We start from the raw sequence: 19,320 nt of genomic DNA, 5'->3' as shown, positions 1-19,320 counted from the left end.
ACATATGGAAATGGAGTCACTGTTGTTGGAAGTGCAACATTATAGCAATAGATTTTGGCAATATTTATCAAAACAATAAAATGTACAAAGTTGTTGATCCAGCCATTCTATGTGTCCAATTTATTCTGATGATGTAGACAATGAAAAATATACAGTGATGACCTTTGTAATATTGTCTAGTTAGAAAACTGGAAACAACCCCAATGTTCAGCCATAGGTTGTTAGTTAATATTATGGTACTGCTGTTAAGTGGAATACATGCAGATAATAGAGACAGGGAGAGATGTATGTATAGGTACTTAAATGTGGTATATTAGTAAATGAAGAAAGTACATTGGGTAACAATATGCATGGTATTAGCCTATTTGTGTAAATTTATTCTTTAAATTTGGAGATAAGTATTTTGCATCTTTACATAGAAAGTTTCAGGAAGAATACATGAATCATTTAACAGTGATTTTTTAAGTGGGGTGGAAATGGACAAAATCTGTTGTAGAGGAGATCCTTAATATTCACATTGTATACACCTTTTTGTCCTGCTAGAATGTTTGTTTTCAATTCTCAACTCATATTAGCTTTATTATTTTAGACCAACATACCCAGTGGAAGAATTAGAAGAAGAAACTGTTCCAGAAGATGATGCAGAATTAACATTAAATAAAATGGATGAAGAATTTGTGGTATGAGTGTTACTGAACTTATTGTTCATTTTCACCTTTGAATTCTTTTTTCTTCTTTTAATTCTCCCAGGCTTCCATTTTCTGACATATATTTTATTTCATTTTTCGAGAGACAAGAAGCTTATACAGTACCATGTTCAGTTGTTTAGACCTTTGGTTAAATTAATGCTCATGTTCTCTACTGACTGAGCTCTGGATTTTAACAGAGGTTCCTAAATTATAGACAGGAAATAAATAGTAGACTCCTAGTTATATGAGCAAACACTCTTCACAAGTATTCATGATCTTAAATAGGTCATAAATAATAAACAATTTAAAACAGAACAATAGAATTTAAGATTAATACATTCTTCATAAGAACACCATTCATTTCTCAGAAACTTCATTATGCTTCTAAAATAAGGATAAATACTAATATTAGAACTTTAAAATTTTAAATGCAGGAAATTTAAAAAATACTTGTAAATACCAACATTATTTAGATTATTGGCAGCAATCTGGGCTTTTTCCCAGTCAATATTCTATCCATAGTGTGAAACTAAATGATCAAGTCTTTACAACAGACTAGACTAATAAAATGATAGAAGCAAAGGGCTCTTAAAATCAGAGTTGGATTAACCCTGGTTTTTAGGAAGTATAGATAAGATATAAAATTAAAATGCCAGTGTATTTTATTCTCATAAACCAGTTGAATTTTCCAGGTGATTGTACAAATCTATATATATGTAAAAGTACGCAACTGAACAACTGATCAACTGGTTGCTATGACGTGCACTGAACACCAGGGGGCAGATGCTCAACACAGGAGCTGCCCCCTGGTGGTCAGTGCACTCCTACAGCCAACCTCCCGTGGCCGGCCAACCTCCCGCGGTCCCTCCCCCCAGCTGGCCAACCTCCCATGGTCCCCCTCCCCCTGCTAGCCAGCCTGATGACCCCGATGGGGGCCACTGGCCAACCTCCCACGGCCCCTCCTCCTGGCCAGCCTCCTGCGGCTCCAATCAGCCCCAGTCGCCGGCGAGGCCGAGGGACCCCACCCGTGCACAAATTCATGCACCGGGCCTGTAGTTAATATATAAGAAGTATATTTTATATTTAAGGTTAAAGTAATTTATTTAGCTAGTTTATGATACAAAGATATTAGTCACTGCATTGTTTTATCAAGTGCCAGAAATAAACATTAAAGATCTTAGGTTATATCTAAATAGTAGAATATAATGTCTCCATGAAAAAATTTTTAAATTTATATTTTTATGGATTTTAGAGAGGAAGGGAGAGGGAGAGAGAGAGAGAGAAACATCAATGATGAGAGAGAATCATTGGTCAACTGCCTCCTGCATGCCCCACTGGAAATCAAACAATGACCTAGTTCATAGGTTGAAGCTCAACCACTGAGCACACTGGTCAGGCTAAAATTTTAACACTTGTTCGTAAGAAGTGTAAACTTCCAGTTATAAAATAAGTTATAAGGATGTATTATACAGCATAGGGCAGTAATGGCGAACCTATGACACACGTGTCAGAGGTGACATGCGAACTCATTTTTTTGGTTGATTTTTCTTTGTTAAATGGCATTTAAATATATAAAATAAATATCAAAAATGTAAGTTTTTGTTTTACTATGGTTGCAAATATCAAAAAATTTCTGTATGTGACACAGCACCAGAGTTAAGTTAGGGTTTTTCAAAATGCTGACACGCCAAGCTCAAAAGGTTTGCCATCACTGGACTAGGGAATCCTATATAATAATAGGGTAATATGCAAATTGACCCTAACATCGGAACGACTGGGAACAACTAGTCTCTATGATGCGCACTGTGCACTGACCACCAGGGGGCAGATACTCAATGCAGGAGCTGCCCCCTGGTGGTCAGTGTGATTCCATAGGGGGAGCACCGCTTAGCCAGAAGCTGGCTCATTCCTGGCCAGCGCAGCAGCGGTGGTGGGATTGTCTTCAGCCTCCACGGCAGTGCTAAGGATTTCTGACTAATGGCTAAAATTTTAGCTGTTGGACATCCCCTGAGGGCTTCTGGGCTGCCAGAGGGATGTCTGACTGCCAGCTTAGGCCCGATCCCTGGGGAGTGGGCCTAAGCTGGCAGATGGGCATCTCCCAAGGGGCTCCGGACTGAGAGAGAGTGCAGGTTGGGCTGAGAGACCCCTCCCCTGCCGAGTGCATGAATTTTTGTGCACCAGTTTCTAGTATAATTAATAATATCATAACTATGTATAGTGACAGATGATTCCTAGACTTACTATGGTGATCTCTTCCTAAGGTATGTAAATGTTGAATCACTATGTTGTACACCTGAAACTAGTATACAGAGTCTCCTCAGGTTACGTAGTTTCGTGGTTACATCACCATCTCCCATTTATTTATTTATTTACCACAAGTAAAGGTCAAGAATTGTTATCTTTCTTTTAAAATTTTTTTTACTGTTTCACTTCATTACTGCTGTGTATGTGCTCCATGTGAGTGATGTAGGTGCTTATGTAGGTGGGTTTCGACTTACGGTGAAAATTGCATTATGGTAGGAACGGATGTCTGCTGTAACCGAGGGCCTACTGTATTATTGTATCTATATATATAAAAGCCCAGCGACTGGAAGGGTGGAATGACCAGAATGGCCCGTGGCGATGAAGTGCACTGTGGCAGCTAACCAGCCTGATCCAGGCCTAATCAGCCCCACCCCTGGCTGGCCCAGCCCCTGATCGGCCCCCAACACCAACCGCCTGAGGCCCCTCCCCCCAGCCAGCCCTGCCCCTGATCCGCCCTCAACACCTCGATCCGGGGCGGGGCTGGCTGGCCAACCACCCGCCGCCACCCCTTCCCCCCGCTGGCCTGGCCCGATGGGCCCCCATTGGGGTGGGCCAGCCGGATCTCACCCGTGCATGAATTCATGCACTGGGCCTCTAGTGTCAACCATAAAACCACTAGGTACATATTATCAAATTGCTGGGTTTAAAAGTCATGTGAACTTAAATACTTCTTCACTGTGTGGCTATTTCACAAGCTGAGTATACATTTTTTAAATAAATAAACACTATTGAGTTGAAAAAAATTGTTTACAAAGAAATGTTACTTATATGGGCATGATATTATAATATATATAAACTCAGCTATGAAAATGTGCAAATAAAGAAATAATATCAATATGTTAACATTAGTTATATATGAGTAGCAGGATTATGAGTAATAATTTTATTTTCTCTGTTTTGTATTTTCAGAATATTTAACATGTTTTATAGAAGGAAAAAGACCATTGTAAAACTAACCAATTTAAAAGATTATTTTTTCACAAGAATTCTTATATTTTAAAAGTTAAGGTAAAAATGTATTCATTCATTCTACATGTATTTATTGAGCACCTTTTATGTGGTAGGCACTGGGCAAGACCCTAGTGGTACTGCATGTACAAAAGCTCTGAGGCAGGAAGGAATTTATCCTGATCAAGGAACTAAGAGAAAACTTGTGGCCAGATCTCCTGAATGAGGGGTGGGGGAAGGGTGGCTTAAGATGAACTGGGGAGCTAGGCCAAGTCCTTATCATTTGAGGCATTTTTATGAGTTTAGACTTTATTCTTTCTGTAATAGATCTTTTCATTCAGATTTAGAAAAATTTAAGAGTTCACATATTCCCAGTTGTTCACTTCATTTATTTTACTCAGGTATATTTCTCATCTTGTTTTCTTTTCTTTTAAATCTTTATTGTTGAAAGTATTACATATGTCCTCCTTTTTCCCCATTGAGCTTTTCTAGCTCATCCTGACCCCCCATCATCTTGTCTTCTTAATAACTGTTTATTAGTTATTAGCTTATTGAAAGATACCTGGTTCTAGTGCATCAACATTTAGCTTTAAAGATGTATAACTTGAAAATGCTATAAATGTTCAGGAAAAAAGTATAAAAACATACTCATCAGCCCTGGCCAGGTGGCTTAGTTGGTTGGACCATCATCCATATACCAAGAGGTCGCAGGTTTGATTCCCGGTCAAGGCACATATTTTGGTTTCTATTTGATCCCTGGTTGGGATGCATGCAGGAGGAAACTGATCAATGTTGATGTTTCTCTCTCACATTGGTGTTTCTCTCTTTCGCTCTCCCCCTTCCTCTCTCAAAAATCTCAAAAATCAATAATAATGATAAAAATATATCCTCCAGTGAGGATTAAAACAAACTAACAAAATGTACTCATCCGAAAAATAACCCCATGAGGGCAGAAACAATTTTGTGCTTTTTTTCTTTTCTTTTCTTTTCTTTTTTTTTTTTTTTTGCATCTCTAATTTATTGTGCAGTACCTGGTGCATGGTAGGTGTTCATTAAATATTGGACCACAAAATCATCTGTCAGCACATTGCTGTGTAACTTTCAAAAATGATAGGTTTTTTTTTCTGAGAACCCTTCAAAGTTCAAAGCAGCATTATTAGGCATGTAAATTAGAGAAACAAACTAGAAAGCAGCCCAACTGTGAGGTAAAGACCTTCTACAGTCATAAGACCATACTCAAGGCTTTCCTTAAAGGGTTGCCTCTGAAGCTATTAGTTCTCTTAGTCATGTCTCTTGAAGTTATTTTTCTTTCCTTCCTTACTGTCATATTATTTTAAGGGGTCTTCTTACCTCTCCCAATCCTCTGGCTAAGGAGAACTGCATCATCACTAAAAAGCCTGTGGGCCCTGGCTGATGTGGTTCAGTTGACCGGTGCACCCAAGGGTCTCGGGTTTGATTCCCGGTCAGGGCACATACCCAGGATGTGGACTCAATCCCAGGCCGGGGTGTGTATGGGAGGCAACCAATCAATGTTTCCCTTTCTCCCTTCCTCTCTCTCTACAATTAATGAAAAATATATTCTCAGGTGAGAATTAAAAAAAAAAAAGGCCTTTGGGTGGTTAGATATTACTTCATTTTGTCTCCAGAGTTCTTGGGGTGGCTTAAGGATGGATGGTAAAGATAATTTCTGACAGAATAAAGTTCTGCCATAATCATCTAGAAACTAGAAACCTTTAGTTCTAGCCTGTCCAAATCATGATAGGGCACATTGATAACTGTTAAAAAATAAAGTAAGTATTGGTCACAGTAGAATATTCTCACCTGCTATGTATAATCATATCCTTAGTAACTGGCAGTAAGAGAATTAGGAGGGTTCATATTGGGCAAAGAAATGATAGGAAATGGTGAGTGGCTTCTAAATTACTGAGATTAGAATCCTCAATTTATTTTAAAGCTATGTTTTCTGTTTATATTCGAATTCCCTTCGAATGCTCCCTTAATAATGTTTAGTAACGTGAGTCTTCTTTCCCTAGTACCTACTATTAAAGTTTTTTACCTATTAGTGCTCAATCCGGTAAAATTCAACAAGTATTTATTGATTGCCTATGTAAACTGTACTGATTAGGTTACTGCAAAAACATAAACTTAGTCTCTTCTTCCATGGGCGCTGAGTCATTGGCATTTCAATCATTTACTCTCCTTGTTAAAAAGACCATCAGTGCAAACACAGAATAGACTGAGCTACTTTTCAAAAGTGTGCATCTGCATGTATGCTTAGGATTTAAGATGTAAACAGATCAGTTTTATCTACACCTCCATGCCCCACTGCCCCCCTCCCTAAAAAAGTAAATGTCACTTGAGTGTATGGAAACTTTATATTGTTTTATATTTTACTAAAAGCTTTCCAGTTCCCCAAAGATTAGCATAGTTCTCACATCTAACTTTAGTGGCCCTGCCCCCAGAGATTCTGAGCAGATCGAGGATGGAGCCTTAGAATTTGCATTCTTACAAGCTCCCATGTCATGCTGACGCTGCTGGTCTCAGAACCACCTTTAGAGAACAACTGTCTTACATACTTTTCAATTCTTGCAAATAAGGATTATCTTTGAAATCTTCCATGCTGCTTTTGTATAGCTGCATGTGGAAGTGCCCACTGAACAACACCCCTTTTTTTTTCTTTATAAGACTTGAGGACCAAGCTTCATTGGCTATATTACCATATTCTTAAGCTTGGGATATTCTTGTTAAATTTGTTTCACCCAGTATGTCACTTGTCACTACAAAGACATTTGAAGAGAAAAGGGAGTTAATATTTTATCCTTATACATGTTTATAGAACCTGCTCAGATTCTGTATTTACTTTATATTTGGGAAAGGATTACCTCTCAAATGGCCACTTCTGACCTCACCTTTCATAGCGATTGGCCCAGGGATCAGGACCAGCTTGGAATCTACCTGAACTATCCTTTTAGGTCAGGGTGGGGAACCTTTTTTCTACCAAGGGCCATTTGGATATTTATAACATCATTCAAGGACCATACAAAATTATCAACTTAAAAATTAGCCTGCTGCCCTGACCGGTTTGGTTCAGTGGATAGAGCGTCGGTCTGCGGACTGAAGGGTCCCAGGTTCGATTCCGGTCAAGGGCATGTACCTTGGTTGTGGGCACGTCCCCAGTAGGGAGTGTGCAGGAGGCAGCTGGTCGATGTATCTCTCTCATCGATGTTTCTAACTCTCTATCCCTGTCCCTTCCTCTCTGTAAAAAAATCAATAAAATATATTTTTTAAAAAATTAGCCTGCTATATTTGGTCAAACATTTAACTCACCCTTAATGCTTTGGCAGGGCCAGATCAAATGACTTCTCGGGCCTTCTATGGCCCGTGGGCCAGACATTCACCATCCCTGGTTTAGATAGTTAATATCTAAGACACAAAGTTATATCTTAAATAAATATATATTTCATTATCATTAAATAGATTTAATATCTTTAAATAGATTTAGAGGCCATGGGCCAGGCAGTACAATACTGGTGACTTAACTAATTAACTGATTAAACTTGAGCATATAAGAGATATCAAAAACATTCATTAATGTGATTGGTCCCTGGAGTAGATAAGAATATTCTGTCAACCTGTCATTTTTGTCTATTTTAGTCATGTTACTCAAAATTTCCATTAACTTTTTCCACTATCTTTTTCAGATATGCTATATGAGACTGTTTCTTATTCTGTTATGTGTATTTATCTCTAGTTCTACGGTAATGTGCACCCTTCTTTTTTTTTTTTTCTTCTTCATTCAATGACTTTTAAAAAAGGCCTATTTTATTTATTTTTTAAAAATTTATCTTTAGCCCTAACCGGTTTGGCTCAGTGGATAGAGCATCGGCCTGCGGACTCAAGGGTCCCAGGTTCGATTCCGGTCAAGGACATGTACCTTGGTTGCGGGCACATCCTCAGTAGGGGGTGTGCAAGAGGCAGCTGATTGATGTTTCTCTCACATCGATGTTTCTAACTCTCTATCCCTCTCCCTTCCTCTCTGTAAAAAATCAATAAAATATATTTTAAAAGGAATTTATCTTTATTGTTGAAATTATTACAGATGTTTCTCTCCCCCCACCCCCATTAACCCCTCTCTACCACACTGCAATCCCTCCCCAGGCCTTTATTGCACTATTTTCTGTCCATTTTAAATGGCACCATCAAAACCTCAAAAAACAGATGAGCTGATAATAACTTTACACACATTACTAGGCTTTTAAATACCTTTTCCTGCATTAGTCTATATATAGGGTTTAATATGTATGTGGAAGTTGGAAATATATTTTTAAATTGTAACTTTATAATTATTAACTTTTAAAACTCTTTGTTTTCCTAAGGAAGAAGAGACAGATAATGAAGAAAACTTTATTGACCTCAATGTTTTAAAAGCTCAGACCTATCGCTTGGTAAGTTGCATGGTATATACACAGGATGAACAAGCAATATGTACACTTTTTCTGCTGGGAATTGAAACAAGTAGAAACCATTGTTGGCCATTGTTTAATGCAGGAGTCTGAAACCTTTTTTCTGCTAAGGGCCATTTGGATATTTATAACATCATTTGAGGGCCATATAAAATTATCAACTTAAAAATTAGCCTGCTATATTTGATCAAACATTTAATTAGCTCACCACTCATGACTTGGCAGGGCCAGACCAAATGATTTCTCAGGCCTTATATAACCCTCGAGCCGGCCTTCCTCACCCCTTCCTTAGTGTGTCATTTGAAAAGTAGATCTGAAAATTGTTAATCTCTATATAAAATCAATAGCAAATACAGTGGGGCCTTGACTTACCAGTGTCCCGACTAACGAGTTTTTTGAGATACCAGCTGTCTCTCGGCCGATTTTTTGCATTGAGTTGACAGAGTAATTTGAGTTAATGAGCTCCTTAACGAGCACCTTAACGAGCTCGGTCTCGGAACGAATTAAACTCATAAGTCAAGGCCTCACTGTATAAAAATCCAGTGGTGCAAGTAGGGCCAGAAGCCTGCTGTCTATACTATGGAAAAGCAACACAGCACTTCTCTGTACACTGAAAATAATTTATTTGCCTTCTGTCATTTTTTATTATGGAAACATATATTATTTGATTTCAAGTTCTTTTTCTTAATAATGGACCAGTGTTGAAGTGTTGAATGGGCTTGATAATAGGAAAATGGCAATTAAATGGTAATTCTTTAAAATGAAATGGATTATATTAAGATTGGTATATAGATACATAGACATTGCTGTAAGTCAGTTTTCGCTCTATTTCAATTAGGAAGTAAATCCAGTCTATAAAAGAGAACCTATGAATGAGATATTTCACAAGTTAATATGGGATTTTTGTATTTTCCTATATGTATATTATATTTAAACTAGTGCCCCGGTGCATGGATTTGTGTACATTGAAAGGATATTACTAGTAATTAGAAGGTGGCTGGCGGGGCAGGACTGGGTGAGACAGGCCAGACATGCCCTGGAGCCAACCTCCTGCCGTTCTTCCCAGGCCAGCTGCACCTGGCTACACCTGGGGCAGCACCATGGCTGGAATGGCGTCTGTTGAATGAGCGGGGTTCCTTAGCCTGGCCTGTGGGGATTGGGCCGAAACCAGCTCTCTGACATCCCCCAAGGGGCCCCAGATTGTGAGAGGGTGGTTGTCGGGTGACGCACCCCCCGGAATCGAGCTCCCTCCTCTCTGGTTCCAGGGTGCATCACCCGAGAACTACAGCTGCCACATCACCACAGCTCAGCAGCTCCTGCATTGAGCGTCTGCCCCCTGGTGGTCATTGTGTGTCATAGCTACTGGTCGGACAGTCGCATAGCCTTGTATATATATAGATAAGGTGAAACCTATTGCATGTTCAAAAAATACATACAGAAAATTCTTGTTTGTCCTTTATGTAATTTTAAATCTGAACTGTACCAACAAGGTTAGATCTAGTTTGGAGGTCTCATTGTGATGACTTCCTTGGCCACCTCACCCCAGGATGATCGCTTCCATTTATCATTTACTGCCTTAGTATTGTTAGTCAGCATCAATTATGATTAATGATGTGTGTGTGTGTTCTGCCAAGTTGAGATGTAACATAGCATAAGAATATAACTAACTTGCCTGAGCCGGTGAGTTGACTCTAATATTTTTAATACTTACTAGGTGTCTGACCTTGCGCAGGTTTCCAAACTGCCTGTGCCTGTCTTTCTCATCTATAAAGTGAGGATTAAAATATTACCTTTTTTATAGGGGTTTTAAAGATTAAAAGAGATACTTCGTGTAAAGTATTTATTACGATGTCTGGCACATAGAAAATGCTGAATAAGTGTTGGCAAAAACCAAAACCACATCTTCCCTTCCCCCTTTCTGAAAACAGGGATAGCTATCATTTTTATATTCTCTATAGTGTAACACAGAAGATACTGAATAAATAATTCCTAAATGAATATATTTTTATTACTCAATTCAAAATTATCTCAAAATAATGTTAACATTGAAATCTAAACAAAAAAACTCCAGTTGTAACAATACATTTGCAGATCACTTTTATAGTTTTCAAATTACTTCAAAACATACTTTTACTGACCTTGTGAGGTAATTGGATGTTGTTATCTCATTTTACAGATACAAAAACTGAAATTTATAACCTTAAGACAATTCATCTTTTAAAAAGCTAATAAATTACAAAAGCTAAGTTTGAACTCATTTTCTTCAAACTCTCAAGTCTATTGGTTTTTTTCCCCTTTGCCTCATAGTAAGGCTTCAGCAGAGTAGGTATGGTTTGATTTCAGCTTTAAGCAAGGACACAGTGGTGCTTGGTGTTCCTGTGCGTGTTGAAGATAATGATGACAAAGTTCTCTTAAAATATGAGGAAGAAAACAAAAGTAGAGATGCAAACACAGTTATTCTCAAAAAGGAACTGTCATTTGTATTATTCATTTACTAGAGGCCCGATGCATGAAGATTCATGCAAGAATAGGCTTTCCTTTTCCTGGCTGCCGGCACCAGCTTCCTTCTGGCACCCGGGACCCGGACCTTTGCTCTGATGGCTGTCTTCTGCCTTTGCTCTGGGCCAGAGCTGCCTTCCACCTTCACTCCAGCCCAGCCGCCCTCCTGTAGCTCCCTTCACCCTCTTCTCCCTCCCTCATAGCAAGTGCACACTGCCCAGAGGCCTGGAGTGGCCAGGGCAGGGTGGAAGCCTGCGTCGTCACCGTGGCAATGATGCAAGCGTCCTGACTGGTTGCTGCCATCTTTGTTGCGTCAATTTGCATATTCCCTCCTTATTGGCTCTGGGCACCGCCATCTTTGTTTCGAAGTGATGGTCAATTTATACATTCTATCTTTATTAGATAGGATATCGATGATGTAATTGGAGGCCTGTAGAGGCTATCCTGGGATTCCCTGTGGACCAAGTGGTTTTCACTATTGGGAGCACAGTAATTTAATTTGCCTCTACCACTACTCAAAGTCACTAGTGGTCCTGATTTTGAATTTTCACCTGAATTAAGCTAGATAAGGAAGGGTTTTCCCCCTACCCATATCTTTACAAATTATCAAAGTATTAGGTCCTTTGGATAAAGATTATGTAATAAAGATTTATTGCTGTGTTTTTTTTGTTTTAGAGAGAGAGGGAGAGAGAGAGAAACATTAATTGGCTGCCTCCTGCCTGCCCTCTACTATGGATAGAGCCTGCAACCCAGGCATGTTCTCTGACCTGGACTCGAACTGGTGATTCTTGGTTCATGGTTCGACACTCAACCACTGTGCAACACCTGCCAGACTAATGTATACCCTTTTGAATTAAGACTATGTATGGTTGGCCGAAACCGGTTTGGCTCAGTGGATAGAGCGTCGGCCTGCTGACTGAAGGGTCCCAGGTTCGATTCCGGTCAAGGGCATGTACCTGGGTTGCGGGCACATCTCCAGTGGGAGATGTGCCGGAGGCAGCTGGTCGATGTTTCTCTCTCATCGATGTTTCTGACTCTCTATCTCTCTCCCTTCCTCTCTGTAAAAAATCAATAAAATATATTTAAAAAAAAAAAAAAGACTATGTATGGTTGCATTTTCACAAGAGGAAGAAGTTTGACCAGGTGTTTGTGAATGATCAGCCATGAAGTACTAATGAGGCAGAAAACCCTTCATATTTTAAAAAATCTGGCAAACTTATGATGTTGCCCATAAAGCCATCTGCCTGAGACAGCTGTGTCTGACCATAGCTTATGATGTCTCAGGCTGCTCTTTCTCCGAAACAAATCTGCTGGACAGGTTAGTAACATAGAGCTAAGATTTTATGTTTCATGCAGCAGGTGGACTTACAATGCAGAAATGTTATTTTAGTAAAGCTGAGTGTGATGAATTCTTCACTAGAACAGGAATGATGTATACTCTCTAGGAAATTGATGTACTAAGTGTATATGTGGCTGTGCCAGCCCAGCGATGTGTGGATTACCGCAATCCTCTCCACCTGTGGCTATGAAACAATAGATGCTTTTGCAGTCATTCTCTATCCCCTCACCCTGCTTTATTTTTCTACACAGACCCTGGCATTGTATTATTTTCTGATTTGTTTATTGTCTATTTGAACCACTAGAATGCAAACTCCTCCAGAGTAGCAGCCCTTTTCACCTGTGCCTGGTGTGTAGAACATGCTCAGTATTGAAAAATGTTGAATGAATACCTATATGCACAAATGCTATTTTATATTTAGAATTTTACAGGCAAGGTATATTTTGATCTTCTTGGAGAAAAAAAAAAACTTCTCAACACTAATTGTTTCTCCTATGCACCATGTAGGATAATGCAGGGAAAATCTAGTTATATTCCTTTCTTTCATTAAAATCTAGAACCTGAAAAGTATGTTCTTAAGTATCATGATAATTCCAGAAAATAGATATACACAAGCACTTTTCTGAGATTTGTGGTAAATGGAGCAAGAGAGAATGTAATGAAAAAGACATATGTTGCACATTGTGGCCTCTGGAATTGGACACTGAGACAGTGTTTGGGGCGCGTGACGTTTACTGTACAAGCGGGAAGAAAGCAGTATTGGGCCAAGGGAGAAGTGTAATTGATTTAGGCCTGACATAGCCTTGGCCAATGTGGTGAGGAGCACTGGAGAAAGTGTTGCCTGCTTGGCTCAATGGCTGGAGGCAGGCTGCCAGGGGAGGACATAGCTCCAGGTAAGGTGGCTCTGCAGGTAAAGCAGAGCCTGAGGAGCTGACAGCAGGAAGCTCTTTGCTGGCCGCCTTCCCTGTAGCTGAGCAGCAAGTTCTTCCTTGAAAGGTGACCTGGTGGTCCATCTTCCTGACTTCGGAAACATATTTGAAGCCTGTAACTGCTAACGTGAGGAATTTGTAAAGAGACAGTGTGTGGCCATTGACTAAACTTTGAAATATCTTCCTAATTGGATCTGGACACAGCAGTAGTGTTTCATGAACATTGAAACTGTTCTAAGAAAATAGTTCCTCCTATGGAAGTGAATGCTTACAGTGATTAAATTGGTTTGTTTTGAAAGCAGGTGGTTTTCAAAACATGTATTTACTTTAAAAGTTAAAAAAAAATACAGGGTGAGGCAAAAGTAAGTCTACAGTTGTCCTTATGGAAAATAGTACAATAATCAATAAATAATAATACAAGAATAAACTGTGTTTTGTGTTCTCACAATTGTAAACCTACTTTTGCCCCACTCTATGAATTTAAAACCATTCTTATTGTGTAGTTTCCCCCTCTAATTCTTTTATCCCAATTACGGTTTTCCCAAATGTAATTATCAAGAAGATAACTCCTACAATTAGTGAGGGATGGTTTTATCTTCCAAAATTTCATTTGCAGGTTAGTTATTTGAATTTTGATACAGCTTTTCTTAGAAAAGTGGTTCTCAACCTTCTGGCCCTTTAAATACAGTTCCTCATGTTGTGACCCAACCATAAAATTATTTTTGTTACTACTTCATAACTGTAATGTTGCTACTGTTATGAATCGTAATGTAAATATCTGATATGCAGGATGGTCTTAGGCGATCCCTGTGAAAGGGTCATTTGACCGCCAAAGGGGTCACGACCCACAGGTGGAGAACCACTGTCTTAGAAGGAAAAAATTTTATAGATGGATATTAGGCTTTAAGGCTAGCCCAGAAAGTTTTATATTCACTCTTTCCCTCTGATTGCTGCATGTTTTTGAAATCTGCATTTAGCCAAAGCCTCCCTCAGTGATCATGGGGAGGACACTGGCTCGGTATCGAAGCTCTGACAGTTGGGCAGGGCATGTGATGGTTAGGGGTGCGGTAGAATGTTCAGAGACGTGAAGGGTGGGGCAGGGAAGGGAGGCTCTGGTGATAGGGGGTGTACTGATCATTTCTCTTTCTAACTTGAGTATGTCTACTGGAAACGGCCTGCATGTTTGGCAACGATGATGTAATTATGAGTGGTCTTTGTAGCTCCCCTCCATTCTAAAGCTCAATAGAATCACAGCTACAGTGTTCTGGCAGCTTCACACAGATGTGTCATTCTCCTCCCCCAGTGAAGAATGGGAGGAAAGCTGTGCGCTCTCTGAATTCTATTTTTAAATGCCCATCACTTCATTTCAAAACATTTTTTTAAACATGCCATAGATACCATTCTTCCTTGAGATGCTAAATTTGAGGTTTTAGAAACCAACTCCTGAGTTAGACAGCATAAAACCAACTATCTGCAAAGGTTTAAGCACAATTGGTTTTTAATTACGTAGCAAAAAAATGCATTGTACCAAGAATGAGAGAATTTTTAGCTTAAAAAGCAAAGCTGTAAGGAAGTAGAAATCTAGGCTTAGAATAAAAAGTGTCATCGTAGCAAGTCTGCAACATTGTAATCAAAAAGGGGAAGAAGATGGATCTACTTTGCTTAATATCTTAAATACTTTAAATTTTCTTCATTTTACATATTACAATTCTCGACAAAATGTCCTTTCTGAGTAATATAGGGGAAAAATACTGTTCTACAATATAACTTGCTCCATAAGTTAGCTGGTTCGGGTTCCTGCTTAAGGAAAATGTGTTTTTTTTTCTTCTTTCCTAAAGCAGTTGAATGTTAGTCCTACTGTGAGAAATCTATTATTTCTCAGGGGAAACAATGAAAACATGATATGTTTAAGTGTGATGGAACACAATATGCCTGAGTAGGTGCTTTTATTTCTCTAGTAACTAACCTGCACCCCATCAGTTGTACATCTGGAGGTGAATAGGAAATGTAGGTTAGAGGGAAAAACCTGTACTCACTGCTCAGAGGAGGCTCAAACAGCAGCTCTTACTGGGTGTAAAAGAGAGTTTTGCTTGATCTTTAGTGTCATTTTTAAACCTACACTTGAAATAAGAAAGATCCTTATTTTCATCCTGGTTTTATTGCGAGTCTATCAAGAAGTAGGGCAAGGACTTTTCAAGGTACCTTCCAAATAAATGTCCATAACTTCAAGGTTTGTAGATTCTATGGCTGAAATAGTAGTCACAGATGAAATCCTGGCTGCATAACTCTAGTCACATGACTAGAGTAAATTAACCTCTCTGATTCTGTTTTCTATCTGTTAAATGGGGACACGGTTCTTCCCAGAGTTGTTTAGAGATTACCATAATAACTTGTGGACAGCCCCTACTATGGGGCTGGCATAGATTTTATCCTTGATGCATTTCTTATTTTGTGTAACTTTTCACCTTTCCTGGAGATTGGGATTAATTACTGACGTTCTTATTGCTATAGAAGAATAAAAAAGCCCCAGTCTCTCAATACTAATCAGTTTCTAGATTGCCATGACTATTTTTGTGTTAGAAGCTTACATAAGATGTGAGTTACCAAGAAATTTGATTTTGATGTAAATTAGGAAGCTCTGGTGATGTCGTGATTTTATTTTCATAATCTGTGACATGGATTATTATTGAAGGCCCACTAGACTAAATCTGCTGTCACATAAGGTCTCCCTTACAGAAATAAATAAGGGGAATTTGAAGAAAAGTGATATAATGATTTTCCCCAGCAGTTATTTGAGAGTTGTCACTTTATGAATAGATAGGTTATATTTCCAAAATCAACACTAATAGCAGATATTTATTATGTAACTCAACATTTTATATGGGCACCCAGAATATGGTTGTTGTTTTTTCCAGTCCTTTATAAACCTATAATCTTTAAACCCACACACACCCATCACCACTCACCCCTACCAGTGTTAGTGCTTTGAATGTGTGACTCATGATTCATTTTCATCTAGGAGTTGTAGCCATTAAGACCTATGGATGCTGCCTTTGAAATTTCTCTCATATCCATTCCTTCAGCTATCTTTCAAAGTCAGGTCCTCTTCCTCTCTGAATTGTGTAATAGTAATGTCTCAAATGGTCTTTAGTCTTTATCCTTTAATCCTACCCTCCCACCCCACCCCCTTATTGAAAATATATTTAACCATACTCCTCTGTCTTACCAAAACATGACTTTTATCAAGGCATTCTGACTTCATTAACTTCTGATAGTTTTCAATGCCTACAGGTTCATTTATCTACACTAATAAAAGAGAAACATGCAAATTGGTGTCACTCCGCTATGCCCACCAGCCAATCAGAGTGACTATGCAAATTAACCCAACAAAGATGGCGGTTAATCTGCATACTCAAGCTCGGAGGGAAGACTGAAGACTCTGGCTGGAGTGAAGACTGAAGACTGAAGAGGCTTGGCTTCTCTGCTGTGGCCAGACCAAAGACCTGGGTCCCGGGTGCCGGAGGAAAACTGGTGCCGGCAGCCAGGGGAAGGAAGGCCTATTGCGCGAATCTTCGTGCAACGGGCTTCTAGTATAGATTATAAAACAATATATTTGGGGTGTGGCTTTCAAGATCCTTTGCAATTGAATAACTGTCCACATAGCCAACCTTATTTTTTTCCACTGGAATAATTGTATTCCAGGTAAACAGATCCTCTCATAGGTTTCCAAACACCTCATGAACACATCTCTTCCCATCCATCCCATCTTATCCTTCCTTTTTTATCTCTTATATAAAACTAATAGCCTGGTGCACGAAATCTGTGCACAGAGAAGGGGGTTCCCTCAGCCCAGCCTGCACCCTCTCCAATCGGAGACCCCTTGGGGGATGTCCAACGGCTGGTTTAACATCCGGCCATTGGACATCCCTTTTGCAATCTGGGACCGCTGGTTCCTAACCGCTCACCTGCCTGCCTGCCTGATTGCCCCTAACTGCCCTCCCCTGCCAGCCTGATCCTGCTCTCCCTTGCCCCCAACTTCTCTCCCCTGCTGGCCAGATCTAGCCCCCAACTGCCCTCCTCTGCCGGCCAAATTGGTTTTGATTGGTTGGTTTCTATGCCAGTCAGCATCAAAAGCTCCACCTCCTAGGCAGCCATTGGCTCCTCACAGTTGACCCAGATATGGTTCTGATTGGTCATTTTCTATGCCAGTCAGCGTCTCTGGGCCTATCAACGGGGCCTGATCAGAAAGACGGGGCTGCTGGTGGCCTGGAGAGAAATGGAGGCGCGGCTGCTGGCCCAGCCTGGAGAGAGAGAGGCAAGTGCTGATCAACAGCTGCCACACAGGCTATGGATCAGACCCTGCTTCTCTCTTCAGGCCTCTCTCCAGGCCTGATTCGCAGCCCCCTCAGCAGTCAGTGCTGATCACTGCGCCTGCAGCCATAGCAGTCAGCAGGACTGACTTACAGTTAGCCAAGCCTCCGGTCGTGACGGACCCAGGGTTTTTATATATTAGGATGCCTTGACATCATCTCTGTACCCAACTCATAAATGTTCAAGGTTTAGCTCAAATTCTTCCTCTTAAGTAACATCTTACTTTATCACCCCAATCCCATTTAATTCTATGACCCATAACTCTTCATAAGACATCACTAGAATGTTTTTTATGAGAATTTTTGTCATTTTATTTCCTGTCCTTAGAATAGAACAGTACTTGGGTTATAGTAGGCAATAAATAAAGATCTCTTGCACAAAAGAAGGCATTGCACCTTCCTTATGAGTCTTCTTTGCCTCCCCTCTGGCTTAGAGGACAATGTTCACATTCCTGAGCCTTGCTTCTAAGGTTTTTCATAATATATTCAACTTTTTTGCTCTGCAATATTTACCTTTCTAAGCCCCTAGTCTCTCTTCTCATTGTGATCTTCACAAGCCATGTTTATACCTATTTTGGCTTATGATGCTTTTCTTGACTATAAACACTTGGCTTGTCTCTTTTCTACCTATCATTCCATACATCTTTGTGAGGTTACACTGAAACCTCATGTTGCCATTACAATACACTTCTGTCTCTTACTCAAATACTTACAGCATTTACCACCTGTGTCCTCTAATTTTTGGTTGATCAAACTTATAATTTTACCTGCTCTTATTGAAAAAAAAAGTACAAAGAAAAATGTGAAAATTTCCACAAATCTCAGCATCCAGATATGAACATTATGTCCCTTTATGCATAATTGCTCTGAGATTATGTAAGATGCTACTATTTGGTGAATCTGATGAAGGATATATGGGAATTTTTTTGTTCTATTCATGTACTTTTTTTCTAAGTCTGAAAAAAACATTATACACAGAAATAGATTAATGAAATAGTGCAGAGTCCATAAAATAATCCAAATGTGCAGTGATATTAATACATGAAACAATGCAAATCATTGTGGAAAACTAAACTATTCCATTAAATGGTTGTAGGATAACAAGCTATCAATTTGGGGAAAAAGGTGGACTCTTCCCTCATATCTTACACACAAATAAACCCCCATAGATCAACAAATTAAAAAATGATGAACAAAAACAAAAACATGAGTGACAAGTGTTATATTCATGAGTTGAAATGGGCATGATGAAGCATGGCAAGAAAACCAAAAACCATGAAAGAAAACTGGTAAATCTGAATTACATAAAAATTAAAACCTTATATATAGAGGGTTGTGTTGGGGTGGGGAACACCATAAAATAAATGATTAGAGATAAACCAGGGGAACATAGTTGTAACCTATATGGCAAAGGATTGATAGGCATATAGAAGATGTTTCAGCATCTGTGCTCTGTGGTAACATAGCCTACTCCCTGACACTAATGATGTGACATTGGGAAATTCCCTAACTGCTCTTTACCTCACTTTACTCATTTGCAAAAATGGGAATGACTCCCCTGATTCATGGTGTTATTATTGGCCACCTTACCCATATGTGAAAGTAAGTACCATGCTTGGCATATAACTAATAAGAATAACTGCTTTAATATATTGGGGGTATGCTATGTATTAGGTACTGTGCAAGCCTTTTACATGCATCATCTATCTTAATTAACACATCAACCCTTCCAGTGAGGAGGGTACTAGTATCATCGCCATTTTACAGACAAGAACCCTG

The 19,320-nt window shown here is 39.4% G+C and overlaps 1 protein-coding gene across 2 annotated transcripts in view; it reads left to right on the top strand.

Annotated features, from left to right (window-relative positions):
• Positions 1 to 19,320, top strand: part of IFT57 (intraflagellar transport 57) — a 67,225-nt gene that overhangs the window by 8,551 nt on the left and 39,354 nt on the right. For both annotated transcript variants that reach the window (XR_002829603.1, XM_006090080.3), the window contains exons 4-5: positions 590 to 680; positions 8,318 to 8,386. Coding sequence is in view for 1 of the 2 variants with exons in the window: in XM_006090080.3 (XP_006090142.1) it covers positions 590 to 680; positions 8,318 to 8,386 (160 nt within the window). In the remaining variant the exon portion in view is untranslated. The remainder of the gene's footprint in view (positions 1 to 589; positions 681 to 8,317; positions 8,387 to 19,320) is intronic.

Source organism: Myotis lucifugus, unplaced genomic scaffold (assembly GCF_000147115.1).
Source record: "Myotis lucifugus unplaced genomic scaffold, Myoluc2.0 scaffold_67, whole genome shotgun sequence".
Lineage (NCBI taxonomy): Eukaryota > Metazoa > Chordata > Mammalia > Chiroptera > Vespertilionidae > Myotis > Myotis lucifugus.
This window is presented reverse-complemented; position numbering and strand designations above follow the sequence as displayed.